The sequence below is a fragment of the Capsicum annuum genome, chromosome 1 (assembly GCF_002878395.1).
Source record: "Capsicum annuum cultivar UCD-10X-F1 chromosome 1, UCD10Xv1.1, whole genome shotgun sequence".
NCBI classification, from domain to species: Eukaryota; Viridiplantae; Streptophyta; class Magnoliopsida; order Solanales; family Solanaceae; genus Capsicum; species Capsicum annuum.
The window spans coordinates 52365426-52384651 of NC_061111.1; the positions used below are offsets into that span (position 1 = coordinate 52365426).

At 34.1% G+C, this 19226-nt stretch overlaps 1 protein-coding gene and 1 long non-coding RNA gene across 7 annotated transcripts; one reads left to right on the forward strand and one right to left on the reverse strand.

Moving 5' to 3' along the window:
• Positions 1 to 641: 641 nt before the first annotated feature.
• Positions 642 to 4413, reverse strand: LOC124900111. The gene is made up of 2 exons (XR_007057852.1): positions 4132 to 4413; positions 642 to 1019 (listed from the first exon to the last, which is right to left on the reverse strand). It is a non-coding gene; the product is annotated as an uncharacterized LOC124900111 (long non-coding RNA).
• LOC107874120 (protein DETOXIFICATION 42) lies at positions 3598 to 13490 on the forward strand. 6 transcript variants are annotated; one of them, XM_016720993.2, is made up of 14 exons: positions 3598 to 3877; positions 4768 to 4847; positions 6575 to 6696; positions 7025 to 7264; positions 7466 to 7656; positions 8036 to 8171; positions 8308 to 8404; positions 8516 to 8616; positions 10863 to 11026; positions 11842 to 11913; positions 12004 to 12120; positions 12213 to 12308; positions 12680 to 12801; positions 13221 to 13490. In XM_016720993.2, exons 2-14 carry the CDS (start codon positions 4777 to 4779, stop codon positions 13261 to 13263), a joined length of 1572 nt encoding a protein of 523 aa, XP_016576479.1. In that variant the 5' UTR covers positions 3598 to 3877; positions 4768 to 4776; the 3' UTR covers positions 13264 to 13490. The 6 variants fall into 6 exon arrangements, with proteins under 6 accessions (XP_016576479.1, XP_016576490.1, XP_016576487.1 ...); XM_016721001.2 differs by having other exon boundaries at positions 3608 to 3752; XM_047415395.1 differs by lacking the exon at positions 3598 to 3877 and adding an exon at positions 4151 to 4362.
• The last annotated feature ends 5736 nt before the right edge of the window (positions 13491 to 19226 follow it).

The following is a 19226-nucleotide window of genomic DNA, read 5'->3' on the forward strand; positions in this document are numbered from 1 at the left end:
TCTTCTAAATCTATGTATGTTTCCTACTATAATTATCAATACATTTAAAAAAAATAAAAATTAGTCTTTTTAAAAGTTGCTACAATTTGTAATGAAAATCTTTGTAAAATAATTATCTAAAAGTGATGCTACAACTTGCAATAAACAATCTAATAAATGCATATGAGATAATTTTCTCTTATATTGGGTCATTTTGACCAAGGTAGTTCAGATACAGTTCATATACCATATTGATACAAGCCATATACCATTACAGATGTAGTTCATAAAGAAAAATAGAGCAATGAATTTATGTGTATAAATTGCATCATTGTTATATGAAATATGCATTTCTTTAAGATGGTGTGCATCGAATTTGCATTACACATATTTAAGATGCTAGAAATTTTATCTTTATTGTATAGTGTACATATCATTATAAGTATGTATCATATTTATATCAGTATTGTATAAAGCTGTCAAAAATGGATAGAAAATGAAATTAAAATTCAATGGCCATTTTTGTGCCAATAGTTTCATCCGAAATACTATTTATATCCTTTTTCCTCAAAATTTAGGTTGATATCTAGCCCATATTGATCCATGAGAAATCATAACAAAGAAAAATAGTACTTCTATAGGTACTCCAAACTTATAAATGAATAAAAAAGGTAATTAATTACTAAAAAGGATAAATTGCATAATAACATACATTAACGTACCATAATTACTTCAAATACCAACTCTTCTAAATAATTACTTAAATTCATGATTTTCCTTTCTCTCTCTAAAAGGGTCGGATGCATCACCAACTCCCTCCCCTGTTCTTGGCTGCTCCTAATTTATAGCTCAAATATATCTGCAGCTATTCGATTCTTCTTCGGTCCCCCCCGCCCCACCTCTTCAGTTTCTCCATTAAAATGAATATATTCTAAGCGGATAAATTTCATCAAATATCTCTCAACTAGTGAACATATTCACCCTTCGTGCGATTCTCAATATTTCTTCTTCTTCATCTTCTTCTTCTGTTTCTGTTTTTTCTTTTCATAAAAAAATGATAAAAAAAAATTATTGTTGATTGATAAAGTAAATGTATATATATTAGTGCCTGTAGCTTTACAACATTTATTTCTATAAGAAAACGAGTTTTTACAAATAACTGCACACATACACGCGCACACACAAAAAATTAACATGCTAATAATTACTAGTTTGTCTAACCTCCGTTCTTTTTAAATAGATTATCTGAAAGCAAAATCAAGAGGTGATAAAAATACCAGACAATTTGACAAATGAAAGAACAAAAAAGAAAAAAAAAAGAAAAATAATTTCTCTTTCCAAAGTTGATAACCCCCGAAACATACATCATTTATCTTACCAAATTCAACATTATATTTTATCAATATACGCACCTAAAAGGAACAATATCAACAAGAACATATTTAATGTATTTTCACAAAGTGGGGTCTAGGAAGGATAAAGTGTACGCAATTCATAGCACTACTTCAGATGATGTACAGAGACTATTTTTGATAGACACTCAACTTAGGATATATAACAGTATAATAAATAAAAATATAAGAATAAACAACAAAATGAGATAACACACCACTAGATAATAAAAGAAACAAGACATCGACAGAGTAACTCTACAAACTATATATTCAAACTAACAAATATCATCAGAATACTACGAACAAAAAACTATAAAAAAAAAAAAAAGGAAGGAAAAGAAAGGAAAAATCAAAAGAAAGAAAGAAAATATAGTGAAACCAAAAACCAAAACAATAAGAACATAATTTTTTGGGGTTTGGTATATCTTTGTTCTGGCTCTCTCCTATCTCCATTCTCTTCTCTATTTTTGTTTCATTTTAAAATTAGAGAAAAAACTCAAAAAAATCACACACACAAAAAATAATTCTACGCTTTAGAGAGCATCACATAAATGGCTCTATGATTCTCTAATAAAGTGAATCTCTCCCACTTCATCTTCAATTTCTCCATTGAAATTTCATCCGATTCATTGTAACTCCCAAATGTCAATTTACTGATAATCCCTTATTTTACATATCATTCCTTATTTTTCTCAAAAGAAATTGAATTCGACAGCGGTCCCAACGAAATGAAATTGTTACTAAAAAGAATCAATGAAGGTTAAGAAGAGTAGTGTGTCGTTGATTTCATGAGGTATCCACCATTAGTGGTGGGATGGTAGTGTTGTAGATGAAAGATAAGGTCTTACCAGTTTTTGACTCTATAGTGATGCGTTTGAAATTATTATAACAACTTACAATCTAAGGTACAATAATAATGTATTTGATTGAGATTTAAAGTCGTGATATATAGATATTTGTGTATCAAAAAATGCAAAATAAAAAGGGGGATATTGTGGCTAAAAGAAGCAAAGGAGTTGAAGTTATATCGACTTCGAGGGATCCCCTTAAGAAGATAATAAAGATAGGTATCAGAAGACGCAAAAAAAATAAAATCGAATGTTGCAGCTAAAAAACCAAAAGAGTAGAAGATACATCAAGGATCCCATTAAGAATATAATAAAGCTATGTCTTTGAGTCATTTCCATTGTATTATTTCCATGTTACTGATACATAGACATATATATGTGACTAAACTTATGTATCTGACTAATATTCATGTTACTGAGACATATAATCATGTTCATGATATATTACGCTTTTACCTATGAATCTGTAATTAATTATGTATCATGTATTAATTTTGGTCATAATACATTGTAATACATCTCATATTACACATTATGTATTTGTAGCAGGCTACATACATATATTTCTGCTATTTTTATATTAAATTCATTTGAGATGTTCATGATGTATCGGGAAAACAAAAATCGAAATTAAAAATAGAGATGAAAGAAATTGGAAAGAATTTACATGAGCTAGCTTGATTTGGTATTTAAAATTTAAATTTTTGAATTTGTTATGTGTTATTAGAGATACAACAGCCGTCATTAAAATGTGACCGCGTGACTTGCTCGGCAATTGATTATATTTCCGCTATTTTTCTTATTAAATTCAATTGATTGTTTAGTTATGTATCAAAAATGTGATGTATTCAAAGCAATATGATATATTCGAAATCTCAAAATTAGAAATTTTATATAATTTTGAAAAGAGTCAAAATAAAGAGTAATTAACTACTAAAGAGTTGAGGTTTATGAACCTTGCTCTAATAAAAATTGGGCTAGTTGAATTTTGACCCGCATTTTGATCCATTCCAATCTAACTCATTTCAGCCTAAGTAACTTTTTGACAGATTAATAATTCGTCTATTTATTAACTCAATTCATCTTGACCTGTATAAATCCGGCCATTTATCACCTTTAGATTGTACTATTCCCTTGTTTAAGAAATATAATAATTTCCTTTTTCTATATCTTTATCATGCTATTTAAAAGCATAATTTGTTTTTTCTTAAACTCTCTCTATTATATTTCTACCTTATGCCTCTGTCCTCTAATCAAGGTGAATACAGTACTTAGCTTTTGTCAGTTAGTTACAACCATTGCCAAACACCACTTTTCCCAGATTTTACGTTTAGCCAAAGATAAAAGAATGTTTAGATATTTGTTGAAAAAAAGGACATATTATTACACAATAAACTTACAAACAAACATACAAATTGCCTCAAGGTACTGTACAAAGGTAGAAATACATGAGAAACAGCAAGACCCAGAAGGTTCATGGCTACCACGAACTCGAAATTCCTAACATTAGCAAGACCATTTAGAGATAGAGGCAAGTTAGGAGCACCTTAAAAAAATTCATTATCAAGTAGAGTTACGTTCACTTGTTCATATGTTGGAAGACAATAGAAAAGAAATTTGTCGACAGAATCAGAATGAAATATCACCATAAAAGAGGTATAATATCAAAAATAAAAACATTTTCACATATGCTCCCCACTATGCACAGGAGCATATATGTTCTTTTTTTTCCTCAAGTAAAATATTAAACTATGTTCTCTTATTCTTTTTTTCAATTAAAGTTTGTCAATTTCTTGATATTGTAAACAAATTTCTTGATATTGAAATATGCACACATTTTTTGGTACCTTTATTTTGCAGAAATTGGAAATATAATTTAAGCTTGGGAAATAATATATATATATATTTACCTTGTTCACAAAAAAACACATCTTCACCCAGACAAAATTCCCAGATGATATTTTCTGTATCGTATGTCCTGTGTTCAAAGATCGCCTTCTCGGTCATTATTTGCACGTGTCAACATTGAATGGAAATTAATATACATATACATATCAATAGATGGCAACTATTTAAGAAAAGTGACATCCTAGGCAGGTTGTATCCTCTTGTAATACAATCTGGACTCATGTTAACCTCAGGTTGATGACTTCAATATCCTAGAATCTTTTGAAAGCTTTTTCATAAATTAAAGCAGATAGGACCTCACTTGGAGAAAAATAGTCTCCGGAATATTATTCCCTCGTCTCTATAATATACCTAACACTTTTTTATTGTTTTTAGTTATTCTCAAAAAAAAATAAAAAATTGACTTTAAACTTTTCGGTTGTCCCTCATATATAGCCTCAATTTTTTTTTATTGTTTATTTTAAATCACAAATTTGGGAAAACTTTATTTTTCTCTTAAATTTCATGTCCAGCCTGACAACTTAGATTAATAATTTCGTTCTTTTTTTTTTTTTTTAATTAAAAAAGGAAGCTTCATTCATTTTTTGTAGTAGGTATCCTATCCTAATAACATAAGTTGGGGATTTGCCATTTTGTAGTATACAAGTATGGATGAGAAAGAGGTTCTACGTTCAGAGGATGTTAAAAGCCCACTATCCCTATTTTTCAGAGATATAAGGTAAGCTTGTAAAGTTTTATCTTTGCTTTTTTTCCTTGTTGGTCCTAAATTAAATTCAACATTCTGTTATAAGATTTATCACTTAAAAGAATAATACATACTTTACATGTGAGAAATGACAATATTAATGTGTTTTCATACATAATGTTGCTCGAACTCTCTAAAAAGGATATTAAGTTTAGCTACGAACTTCGTTGCTAATCCATCAATAAATTGCTCGGAATGAACATAATTTTATATAATCCATTGCTAAATTGGATTATTGACGATTTTGTTGTTGTTGTTTAGCTACAAAACTTGTCCCATCGCTAATTGTTTATTTTTAATGGTGATTTGAAGAGTCCGTACAATGTATATTGAATTTAGCTACGAACTTCGTGCTAATCCATCAAAAAATTCCTCGCAATGAACATAATTTTATATAATCCGTTGTTAAATAGAATTAGTGACAAATTTTGTTGTTGTTGTTTAGCTACAGAACTTGTCCCATCACTAATTCTTTATTTTTAATGGTGATTTGAAGAGTCCGTACAAACCTAGTTGCAAAATGTATGGAGCCAAATGGACGGAAATGTTGGCAAACACCTAAGAAAATAGTTTCCTAGTAAAACCACTTTTGATGTATATGGGGAAGTAAGTTGTACTGGAATAGGAGACGTAAGATTCTTTAATGATACGAAAACCTCACAAAGACACAAAACAGTCCACAAAACACAAGAAAACAAGATGAAGACAACACTAGAAGAACAAGCAACACAAAAATGTTACAAGATGACAAGCACTACACAAACGATTTGCAATATATAAAAAGATAGATAGTTTGAAAAAAGATAGTATAAGTCCTAAGAACCCTAGAATATATCAAATTCAAGGACCCCTAACACCTACACAAACAATCACCAAACTCTTATGGTGACACAAGAGGGACGTTACCTCCTCAAGCACCAACGTCTCAAGCCAAAAACGCAACACAAGTGATTCCACACTTGGGAAGCCCTAGTTACGGTGGGATGCTACTCTCACACTTGAGAGGAATGTTTCAATGTTATCTTTTCATCATCAATAAACAACTAATTAAGGATGAAAGACCTATTAAGGGGCTATATATAGTCTTATTACAGTTGAAAATCAAAAGACCAAAACACCCTTAATGAAGGGTGGGCGCCTATGGAGTATAACTTGAGCATGTGAAATCCCTAAAACACCTTTAATGAGGAATGCCGCTTCCAAGCTCCAAAACCATGGCTCTTCAAGCTTCAAAATCGTGAACTCCCTTAGTCTCTCGGGTAGGCATATCAAGGCAAGCCCCCAAGCCACCTTCCACACACGGCTTTGCCTTATGGAGTGCTCAAAATGGTCTCTCCATGCATGTTCTCTTCCCCTCATTATGAACACGATTGGGTTCTTTACGTGTTGGCTTCGAATGATGTCTTCAAAAGTTAGGATGGACATTTGGCTCATATCATTTAATGCCAAAACAAACAAGATTTTGACTTTTTTGTTTTTTTTCGTTTTTGGTGGTGGGGGTGAGAGGGTACTTTTGCACTGCATGTCCGCCCACCAAAATAATAGCCGCAAATGTATCGTATATATATACCTTGTAAAAGTGAAATAATGTATATTTGTTGTATATCTTACTAGTGAAGGTTTTAATATTTTTCCGCCGACCGGCCAAATGTGTAATTTGTCCTTCTTCTTCTTCTTATTTTTTTTTTCCCCTTGCGCAGATCAGTTTTTAAATTGGATGAGCTTGGCCAAGAAATACGAAGGATTGCCTTACCTGCTGCACTAGCTTTAACAGCAGATCCAATTGCATCTTTGATTGATACAGCTTTCATTGGCCATATAGGTATCAACTTCACAAATATGTGTTCCTATTATCAAGCAAGTAGAGGCGTGGCCAGAATTTTTAGCTTATGAGTCTTGGATAACATTATTATTATTATTATTTCATATTCGGCTCCGAATAAATTATTTGTACATATTAAATGAACTTTCTAACACAAATTGTAAGTCAAAGTTGCTGAATTCTGCCGGACTCATAACTAGTATTGTAGCTCCGCAACTATTTGCAAAGAAACACAAGTGAACATGAGTTACCCTTGTAAACTAGGGAGATCATTAAGCAAAACAAGTTTTGAATCATCAAAATAAGCTCTTAATTCTTGTCGAGACAGGTGCAATTGAGCAGGCTGCTGTAGGAGTTTCAATTGCTGTATTCAATCAAGCATCTAAGATTGCAATATTTCCCCTAGTCAGCGTAACAACGTCTTTCGTTGCTGAGGAAGATGCGATCACGAAAGCAAGCCAAAACCTGCTAGGTGATGAAAGTGCGGAGCAGAATGAAGGAGATGCTGAAGCACTGGAAAACGAGTCACCATCAAACAGTGAAAGAAAAAGTCTAATACCTAAAAATGGTATGTTGGAAAGTGAAAATACACTCTCAAGTTCTTGAGCCGGCCGAATTAGCTCACTTTAAGGAGCTTTTAAATACAATTACGTGTTCGGATAGAAGTGCTGAAACTGAAAAGAAGCAGTTTATTACACACTCGAGAATGATTCACGTGTATGTTACTTCGACTTTCTGATAATAACACTATGTTTTCATTTACCTTCAGATTCTGAAGGGATTCTATGCAAGTCTGAAAACATTGCTACTAGCTTTGAAATAATGAAATCTAAGCCCGAAAAGAGACACATTCCTTCCGCCTCGTCTGCATTGATCATTGGTGCTATCCTTGGTGTCGTCCAAGCAGCATTTCTAATTGCTGGAGCAGAACCTGTACTAAAATTCATGGGGGTCAAACCTGTAAGTTGATCTATTCAAAAATAGAGAGGGAAGAGAAATTTCTTTCTCCCACCGTCCCATATCCTAATTTATGTTAAGGTGTTTGACTGTGCACAAAGTTTAAGAATGAAAGATAACTTTTGAAACTTGCGATGTAAAACAAGTTATAGATAAATCATCTTACTAAGGGTAAAATGGAAAGTTCAAAGTTAAATTGCTATTAAATATAGAAATGTATCTTTTGAATCGACTAAAAATGAAAGTGTCACATAAATTGGGACCGTAGGGGTATAGTTTTTCCAATGGAATTCAGATTCTTGTAGCCTCCTTCCAACTCTTGGTGCCATTTTCTTTTGCTTTCACCTTTATGCTTTAGCGGCGGTATGTGATACTTTTACAGGGCTCATCTATGTCAAAACCAGCAGAAGATTACCTGAGATTGAGGTCACTTGGTGCACCAGCAGTTCTCCTCTCATTAGCCATGCAAGGGGTATTTCGAGGATTTAAAGACACAAAAACTCCACTCTTTGCAACTGGTAAGTAATTATCGATGTGTGACAATATCAAGCTTCAGTGGACAAATTAAAAGAAAAGTTCATTTAGAGACTAGGAAGAGGTTAATTAAATCTGACTTGGACTTTGCCTTTTTCTGTGTGTATTCACATCATACAGTGGCTGGCGATTTGGCAAATATAATTTTGGACCCTATATTCATCTTTGTTTTTCGCCTCGGTGTCAGAGGTGCTGCAATCGCTCATGTAATTTCTCAGTGAGTAGATTCTAGTTTCTACTGATGAATAGAATAGCGAGGCAACAGTTTCACTGATAAAAAAGCTTGCTAAATGTTGACTGACATTCTTACATGAATTGGTATTTATAGGTACCTAATTTCAGTTATACTGTTTTGGAGACTAGTGGAAAAGGTTGATATCGTACCTCCTACACTCAAGTATCTTCAGTTCAGTCGATTTCTTACCAATGGTAAGGATTTTTTGCTTCTGTTAACTTCTAAATTTATATTTTTAAATAAATAAGAAAACTGTCCTCATTGTCAAATGACTTGGTAATCAAATTCCTGAAAACATAAGAGAAAACACTGGAATTTCCATAAGACCTATGATGTAGATCAAGAAGATCTTCCAAATAGAACGCCAAAGATCTCTTCAACTACATGTTCAACACAAAATCATCAACGAAACATGACTTTGTAATACGACACAATACATAAATAGACACTCAAACTTGGCCTCAGCTAGCAAGTAAATACACACTCCAACTTTTAGTATGCATGTCTAGATACCTCAATTTATATCCATTAGGTCAGTTGAATACTCCAACTTAGAAGATGATTATCTAGACACTTCCAAAATTTATATGCTCGGGTGTCCACGATACACAGTGGGTGATGAGTTAGATTGTTTAGTTACCGAGACCAAGTTGATTAGGTGTATACATGCGCGCTCTCAAAGTTAGAGTGCTTACTTGCCAGCTGAAGCCAAATTTAAGTGTGTTTATGTATTGTATATGCCTTCGTGTATTTTATACTATGGTCAGAGTCTATGTGTTTGAGGCGGTAAGGTGGCTCCAATGATATATTAAGTTAACCTGATACACCAAAACCTTCTGAGCTTTCGCCCGTCCCATTTGTTTTCTGAAATTTTGAACAACTTCCATTCACCAGATTTTGTCTTCGTCATCTGTGGTTCTGTCTATTAATTTCACTTTAATGCAAACTCTAAATTCACTATGAAGAATCTAAATGTTATGGGAAAAGGCTCAAACATGCCACTGAACTATCAGAATTGACTCATTTATGTCATCAATTAAAAGTTGAGCTCATTCATGCCATCGCCGTTACAAAACCAACTCATCCATGCCATTACTTTTTTAACGGTGATTTTCAAAAACAACTTTGTCACGTGGTCTTTTATTAGAGGTCCACGTCATTAATTAAAATAAGCAAAAAAGCTCAAATATGCCATTGAACTATCAGAAGTAGCTCATTGATGCCATCAGTTAAAAGTTCGGCTCATTCATGCCATCACCAGTATAAAATCAACTCACTCATGTCATTACTTTTTAATGATAGTTTTTAAAAATAGCTTTATCATGTGGTCTTTTATTAGAAGTCCACGCCATTAATTAAAAAAAATCAATATTAATTTCAAAATATCCGAAATTAGTTAGTATCGGGATTATTTATTTCAGCATTTATACCATAATGATGGGAGAAGTTATCCCAGTGGCGTGATAATTGGAATAGCAAACTTCTTTTAAGTCGTTATTTGAAAATGATTTTTCAACAATGAATGCTCCACTAATTCGTGATGGGAGAAGTTATTCCATATGCACGGTGGAATAATTGGGATAACCGACTTCTTTTAAGTCATTATTTGTAAATGATTTTTTCAATGATGTATACTCCCCTAATTCGTGATGGACGAATGGAGAAGTTTTATTGGTACGCCTCTTTTTTTTTCTTGCTTGCCCTAATCGTTCATTGATTTATTTTCCTACAACTTCGGAGTATATATTGGAGTCAGTGGAATTAAAATTAATCAATTACTGTAGGATAGAATTTTTGAGGTTTCTGTTAAGCGTAACATTTATAATGATTTAGAATGAACTAGAAATAGCCAAAAAATATACATTAATCATTATTTTCTTTATTAGAAACATAGTTGCTGTAGGGAAAAAAAAAATTGTAATGGGTGTGGGTTGGGTTATGTTAAATGAATCGGTTGTTTTAAATGGGTCTAAGATATTTTGAAATTAATATTGATTTATTTTAATTAATGTCGCGGACCTCTAATAAAAGGCCACATGACAGAACTGTTTTTGAAAAGCCACCATTAAAAAATAATGACATGGGTGAGCTAATTTTATAATGACGATGACATAAATGAGCTGAACTTTTAACTGAGGGCATAAATGAGTCATTTGTGATAGTTTAATGGCATATTTGAGCCTTTTTCCATATTTTAATTAATGAAGTGGACCTTTAATAAAAGGCCACGTGGAAAAGTTGTTTTTTAAAACCACCGTTAAAAATTAATGGCATGGATGAGCCGATTTTGTAACGGCGATGGCATGAATGAGCCAAACGTTTAACTGATGGTATAAATGAGCCATTTCTGATGGTTCAATGGCATATTTGAGCCTTTTCCCTTTCAAGAGTAGCGGTACAGAAAAGCTAATTTTTTTTCTTTTTTTCCTCCTAATTTCAGGCTTCCTTTTGTTAGTGAGGGTCATAGCAGCAACATTCTGTGTAACATTAGCTGCATCATTGGCTGCAAGGTTAGGACCGACACAAATGGCTGCATTTCAGGTCTGCTTGCAGGTTTGGCTAGCTACATCTCTTCTAGCTGATGGGTTAGCTGTAGCTGGGCAGGTGAGATATGATGCCCCATATCAATACTTTTTGCTGTCTCAAATAAGCTAAAGATCCGTTGGAAAAGAGAAAGACCGGTAACTAATAAAATTGATGTTCTAACCAGATATATCATTTTTCCAAGAAATCTTAATTTCAAGAACTGGGGGAACCATTATTTGCATCAAAATGGGATATGGAAGCTATGTTGCTCGAACTCTCCATTAATATTCCTACAAAGGTGTTGAATTTCCTACAACTGTAGCAACGAATACTACCATACTATGTTACTTAAAACTATTCAAAAATTCGCGAGTGTGTGCCAAATCTTCCAAAAATGCACTACCCTTGGATGATACAACACATAACCGTTGGCATTTCTGATGAGTCTGAGTAACATAGTGTAACAGTAGTCATTGCTATAGTGGCAGGAAAATCTACGAGGCACGGCTCCTTGATAGGAATTAGCAAAATTCTGTTCTTTAGAAACAATGTGTTCATGTTCACTAATCAAAGTTGTGAATCTCTAGTCAGGCCTTTCTATAACAGTCATCCTCTTGAAAAACTTTTCACTATATCAGCCATATTTTCTGTGGAACCGATCTTGAACAACATTTCACTATATTATAAAGTTCTCTATAAAATGATTTCCCAATAACTGGTCAAAAAAATCAGGACAAACGATGTTGTTATGTAGAAGTTTGACTGTATATTGTTCCAAATATCTCTAGTGAAAGACATTTGTACTTTCATATTCGCCACCACAAGAAAGCATCAACAGTCATCATATTAAGTGAACAAACTTCAAAACTTCAACGTTCCTTTTCCCCTTTCAGGCAATACTAGCAAGTTCATTTGCTCAAAAGGACTTCAGTAGGTGTACTGCAGCAGCATCAAGGGTATTACAGGTACTAAAGTTGTTCTACAGCAGAGTATTCACATGTGAGTATATTTTTGATAGCAAATGAGAGAATAACGATGCAGCTCTTGATGTGCAGTTGGGAGTAGTTTTAGGGTTGGTACTAGCACTCATTCTTGGAGTTGGTTTACACTTTGGAGCAAGAGTCTTTACAAAAGATGTCCATGTCCTGCACCTAATTGGCATTGGCGTTCCGGTATACACCATTTATAAACATGTAGTTGATACATTTACAAAACTTTCACTGTAAAAAACTTGGTTTGAACTCAGCATTTCTTCCTATTTCAGTTTGTCGCTGCAACCCAACCAATCAATTGCCTCGCCTTTGTCTTTGATGGTGTAAACTTTGGCGTATCCGACTTTTCATATTCTGCATACTCGATGGTAAGATTATAGTGTTGCAACATTAGTCTCAACGTATGTTGCTTGGACTCTTCAAAATTGTTGATGGGCGTGAGTCAGCTGCTCCAAAATTAATGTCTTCTTTAGGCACCCAACACCGATGCGGCAATATTTTTTGAGAGTCCAAGCAACATAGGTGTTAATTTTATTTCAGTTATTCAAAGTCGCACTTCAACTCAATGTCCTCATATCACACCACCCCCATCCCCACAAACAGCCACACACATTTACAAAGAGAGAATTACCCTCTTGAAGAAATCTACCGTTCTGATGATCTGGGTATATTGTCAAATTTTTATAACTTATCCTGATCAAAGGAAACATTTATTGACAAGAATGCTTTTGATCTTCAGCTTACGCTGGCTCTTTTCAGCATTGTGTTCCTGCTCATTCTTTCATCAAGTTTTGGATATATTGGAATTTGGGTAGCTCTAACCATCTATATGAGCCTACGAGCTTTAGCTGGCTTCGGGAGGTAGGCATTCGTATAAAACTAAGGCATATAGCCTGTTTTGTCAAGCTTCCAGAATCTGCTTTTTGTTGGAAGTGTTTCTGGAAAAAGTACATTTGGATAGTAGCAGTTTGTGTTTGATGAATCAGTTTGAACAAACACTTTTGCCAGTATTATAGCAGTGATATGTGTCTGACCAGGGTTTCAGAAGTGAATCTGGGGAAAATATACTTTTTTTGTTTCTGAAAAACTGCTACCGCTATTGATCAAAAGCACTTATTTTTTTTTTTCTTTAGAAGCTTGGTCAGACACCTCAACTCTTTAAGATAAGTATTTTAGAAGAAAGCACTTTGGTTTCCTAAAAGCTTGGTCAAACATAATATTAAGGCGACCATGGAAACGTAAAAGCATAATTTGTTTATTTTCTGCTTCACCATTTGCAGGATAGGCACAGGGACAGGCCCATGGAAGTTCCTCAGGAGCTGAAAGCTTCTGTTAGACAATTAACATATTACTTTCATACAGTAAATTTGTACAGTAACCTTAAGTTCCTTATAAGGACCAAAGAAAGTTAAGGAGGGACCTTATAAGGCAATTTTGTTCAATGTTGTATCCCAAAGTAACATTGATCTCTTTAGTTCCATTATAAAAGCACTCTTTCTTTTGTAGATTCCGAAAAGAATCAATCTTATTATATGGTATTTTCTCGTCCAGTCTCACAGAAAATGATATCTTTCTATATATACTAGTAATGTAACATCGGATTTTTATTTAAACTTTAATGAGATGATTTATAGTCACAAAATAATTGTTGGCTTATTTTAGATCACAAGTTTCAACAATCTTCCATTCTCTTCTAAGATTCATGGCAAATCAACAGCTTCCCACAAATTGGAAAGGAGGAAATGTGTATAAATATAATACCCCGTTCCATTCTAATTTGATATGCATTACATGAGTCGGGGATATAACTATTTGGAGAATTAATTATTCCACCCTAGATGTTAAATAGCAATAACAAGAGAGTAACAAGGACACAAATATTATATTAGGATAAATATAATACCCAAATAGAGTAATACAATAACACTAATTGAAACTTGGTAGTGTCAAAAGACTACTACTCTTAGAAGAAAACAATACTTTTTTATTTCACACAACTCACTATTTTAAGCAAATTTGTACCACGAGATAGAGTATCTAGCGGTTTTTTTGTTGAAATAAAAATAAAATCCTCAATAGGGATAAGTACATGCAGGGGGGCTAAACCTTACCTTACCAATAGTAATGAGTGATGAACCTCTACTAATTAACAAACATGAAGAAAATAAGAGCTAGAGAGAACTAGTTATTCTATGATCATCACAGAGTTTGTTATACAATTTATGATGATATTTCAAATGAGGATGCTTAAATGATTTAAAATATAAAAGACAAGAAGAAAGTTGAGTTATCTACCTCAAATTTTCTTGAATGAATGGATGAATTAAAAAAGATAGACTGCCCATCTAAAGTAACCTGAAGTATTTTTCTCTTGTCTTCTTCTTCAAATTTGTCCAACCATATTTGATATTTCATCACTTACTTCTTGAATTTATTGAATTTTGTTGAAGCTATTGACACTGCTGTATGATTCTGCTTTTCCAGTCGCATGAGTCTTGGAAAAAAACACCTCAGTCACTCTACCATCTTAACTGTGCTGCCTTCCATGTGTCATCTTTTTCTTTTTGTTGCTTCCACTTCTTCGATGTCTTGGTGAGATATCCCCACCCTTAGACACTATATCAAAGCATATGACTAGCATATTCTCTTCTTCATCCTTGTCAAAACTATCCTCACCCAAATCAATGTCTTCCTCTTCCTCATCAAGAACATCCTTGCTCAAATCAACAGTAGTTGGGCTAAATCTTGATGCTACTAGTTTCGGTTCATTCTTCTTTACAAACACACTTTATGTCCACATGTCACTGATTTGGAACTTTTGGGAACAAAAATAGGAGCTGTAGGGCTCAACTTGCTGTGCACCGGAGGTGAAGTGACCTGCTCGTCCTCTTCATCTACTAAATCTGCCCAACTCTGAGCACTCACCTTTCTCAACATTTTGGTCATTCCATGAATGATCACTAAACCGATGTTGCTCACCAGACAGTTGCAGTGATTGTGAAGGAACATACATAATATTATCTGTCAGAGCATCAAAAGGGTTAAAGACATGGAACCTCCTTTGGAATAATTGCTCGAGAACTTGAGTTCATAATTTGATTGCTTACAATTTGTTGCATTGTGTTTTGAATTAGGGAATTAATCTAACACCTGGAGTTTTCTTCGTCGTCGCAGTCCAATTTGAATCCTGTATTAATTATTTTCCTTTCAACAACATTTTCAGATTGATGTTCCTGTTTCCCAGAATTGTTTAGAACCGGCAAGACAACTAAAGCTTGATTAATTATACTAGCATCTGCCCAGCTAGCTTTCTCTTCATCTACCCCTTCACCCAGCGAAGAAACCACTACTGGAAATAAGGGCTATGGTAACGATTCTATAGTGACGGTTATAGAACTGTCTCCATAGATAATCTATAGTGACGGTTATAACCGTTGCAATATGTTATCATGTCTAGTGGGACAAATAATTAAAATAACCGTCGCGTATACATGTAAACCGTTCTAATAGATGGACCTATAGTAACAGTTAATAGAACCGTCACTATAGGTCACCTATAGCTACGGTTTATATTGTACAAAAAATAAAAGTCCGCGTATTTTTCCCTCCACATATTCATTATACCCGCTTAAAATTAAGTAAAATTTTAAAAAGTAAAAGAAGAATGATAAAAGTCCTTAGGGTTATTAGCATAGCGTCTTTTGCTCCAAAAAAAAAAGTAGTATCGTCTTCATTCTCGATCTCTTCTTCGTAGGGTTTCATTCTTCCTTCACGGCTAAATTGGAAACAGAATTCAACAAATTTTAGAGTTCTCTTGCAATTGATCTAGGATAAGAGTTGTAAGTAACCCATTTCGTCTTCACTTTTTTTCTTTTTTTCTGAGTTTTGGGATAAAATTGGAAGTTTTTGATTGTTTGCGGCTAAAATTGGAAGCTAAATAAGAGGGTTCTCTTGGGATTGTTCTGCGATATAGAGTTGTAAGTAACGAAAATGGGATTTAGGGCTCACTGATTTAATTTGTCATCCAAACCGAGTTGTAAGTAACGAAAATGGTGTAAAAACCTCGTTTCCGCCATTTTATGCTTTGAGTTAAGGTCTATTTTCCCAAAATATTGTGTTGATTTTGATTTTATAGTATTTTTTGTGCTTTACAGGCTAAGGTGTTCATCAACTTCTACTTTTCGGACTCGATCGACTTCGACTTTTCAGATAAAGGCTACTTTTTATTGAAAGGTGTTCTTACTAGGAAAGTAGTTATTTTTGTGGGTTTTGTTTTGTAAATTTTGACACTGTTTTATGTAAGAATGAATGTATTGTCTGTTTTTTTTTTTTTTAATAATGTATACACTTTAATTCCTGAAAATGAGAAATTGCATTGTTGTGTGTTGTTTGAAAAAATTTTGGTTGAATTTGGTGGTCTGTAACTGTAACTGTTAGATGTCTGTAACATTGAAAGACTTTGTTGAAATATTGTTGTGGTGGTTAGTACCAGTGTTTCTTTCTGTAACTTCGAAAGTAGTTGCTTCAGCTTCAGCCACTAGAATTTCTTATATTCTCTCGAAAGTTGTAACGCCCCAAGAACCTATCTTGAGACGTCACATGGTGCTCAAGGCCACACGTGGCCTCAAGATAACCCTCTAAACCCGTCATCACTTTTAGAACTCATTATAGCACAAATCATGCTAAGATAAAGAGGAATAACCATGTCATAAACATACTAAAATACGAAGTAATACTGCCCTGTACAAATAAAATACTGAAATCTCTGTACATGCTGGTACACTAGTCTAACAAAACCTCTACTACATAGGACTGAGGAGTCATTAGGACAGATCCCCAACTGACTCGTACTGAACTGAAAGTAAACAACCATCTATTAACAAGACAAAATCGGAGGCACAGGTCCTCGAACCATGAGGACTCACCAACCGCAGAAATAAAGATGAAGGTACTCAAAAGATCATTGTTGCTGCTGAGACTGAGCACTTGAACCTATATCACGAGGAAATATAGAGTACAAAAGAGTATGAGAGTCAGTACTTGAGAATGTACTGAGTATGTGGGGGTGGATGCAACATTTTAAATAATATCATAAATGTATAAGAAAATCGTGCATGCTGACAATAACAACTCTCTTCGCTTGAATTATCTAAAATATCATTTCCAGAAGTCATCAGTAATAACATATGCTTCATAAATCTCGTAAATCATTTAACTCAGCTCAAACTCTTTGACTCATAACTTAGAGTGACTCGGTAACTCATGGTACTTAGATCATTATGGACATGGGAGTTTCTTATAATCGACATAACTACACCATGTGAGCCGCATGGAGTCCAACGTTTTTCCCTCGTAAGGAGAGAACCCCATATTGGCGGGGGTGTTGTACTCTTGCCAGGGAGTACAACCTCAATCTCATTATCACAATCTCATACTCAGCCTTTGGCCCACAACTATCAACATCAATCCTATGGTGGTACGTAGTTTCAGGGAATTACCACATTTTTCGCTCGGTACTAAATACTCCTCCCAGACTCAGCTCGGAACGCGTTAGGAAATCCACCTTAATTAATATCAACTCATGGGTCTATTTTAAAGATCAAAACATATATATATATATATATATATATATATATATATATATCATCTGCAAATCATAAACATCTTGTGGATTCCTAACCCAACTCAACTCAACACAATCTTTCTCAACATTAAGTACATTTGCTTTTCGAATTATTTTCAAATATCAGAGCTTCAAGGAAACATCATAGGACTCATTCTTGACTTTTAATCTCAAATATCGATATATATATATATATATATATATATATATATAAATATCAAACTTATTCAACTCAAATCTCATAAATCATAAATAAAGAAATTTGGGTGTAAACCCACTTGCAAAATCATGTAAATCAATAATAGAAAGTAAATCTTTAGGCACAAGAACGAAAGGACTGTTCTTGTTCAAGCCCCACATACCTTGGATTATAATGTTAGAGATGTAGAAACTTTTTTGGAACTTCTTCCTTACATTTGAGCTAAGATCCTTGATGCCTTCAACTAGGGGAGCTTAATTCTTGGACAACTTAGAGAAATTTATGGAAGATCCTTGAATTTCTTGGAAGAAGATTGAATTTTTAGGTTTTGGAAGCAACCCTAATTTCTAGATATTTTTTGGAAAAGGAAAGGAGGAAAAATGAATGGCTATTCTCTACTACGATATATATATATAAGACCATATGGGGAAAAAATGACCAAAATGCCGCTTTTGAAAAAGCAGAAATTCGCTGATCGGGGCCTGTGACGATCGATCTGACGGTCCGTCAAGTCTCCTGATGGTCCACCAGATCGTCCGTCACTCGAGTGCCAAAACTGGATGTTCTGCCTCGATGTGATGGTCAAAGTGATGGTTCGTCAGGAAATTGATGGACCACCAAGTCATCCGTCACTCGAGGGCCAGAAATGAGACATTCTGTCTTGACCTGACGGACCCCTTGACGGTCCGTCGACTTTTTGACGGTCCACCAACTTGGCTGTCGCACGATGGCCTAAAAAAAGAGTCACTTCCTTGGCTTGACGGGGCACTTGATGGTCTATCAGGGACCTGACGGTCTGCCAGGTCGATCGTCAAGGACGATCCGATACTATTTAGTAAAATGACCATAACTCCCTCGTCCGATGTCAGATCTCAATGAAATTTGTATCGATGGAAAGCTTATTCAATGATATACATGACAAAAAGCATAAATTATATAAATACAACATGGTTTAAACATCAATAACTTTTAAAGTCATACATATCCACTTAAAAGACACATTTAGGCTTAAGAAATGATCAGGGTATTACAAAAGTAGAACAACATACCCAGTAAAATTCGTTGTTAACACATGAATGAACAAATTTGTCATAATTTTCATAAAACATCTCATCAACAGCCCTAAGTATGTCTACACTAGGCTTCAGTTCTTTCTCGGGATCATCTATTTCTGCCTCTGTAAAAAAAAAGGCAATATATTTCCCTTTTGAAGCAACATTATGTAAGTAGGAACAACAGAACTGGTACCTGCAATCGGCATGTTTTTATCTTTCAAGTTTCTCTGAAGAGCACAACAGGTTTAGTGAACATGTAATGGAGTATAGGTTTAAATAGATAGTGACAGTCCCTTCTTAACAATTGTTAAGGAAAAAAAGACTCAATTACTAGTCTGATGCAGAACCTTGCCCTATTAGATACATCCCTCTATACTACACCACACAATAGGATATGTAAATTTAGTAG

What these genes read in the sequence shown, in the direction of transcription:
- LOC107874120 (XM_016720993.2), top strand. Translation starts at nt 4,777, where the DNA reads ATGGATGAGAAAGAGGTTCTACGTTCAGAGGATGTTAAAAGCCCACTA. An exon ending in AATTCATGGGGGTCAAACCT is followed by an intron (nt 7,657 to 8,035) that starts GTAAGTTGATCT and finishes ATACTTTTACAG; the next exon opens with GGCTCATCTATGTCAAAACC. An exon ending in GCTTTAGCTGGCTTCGGGAG is followed by an intron (nt 12,802 to 13,220) that starts GTAGGCATTCGT and finishes CACCATTTGCAG; the next exon opens with GATAGGCACAGGGACAGGCC.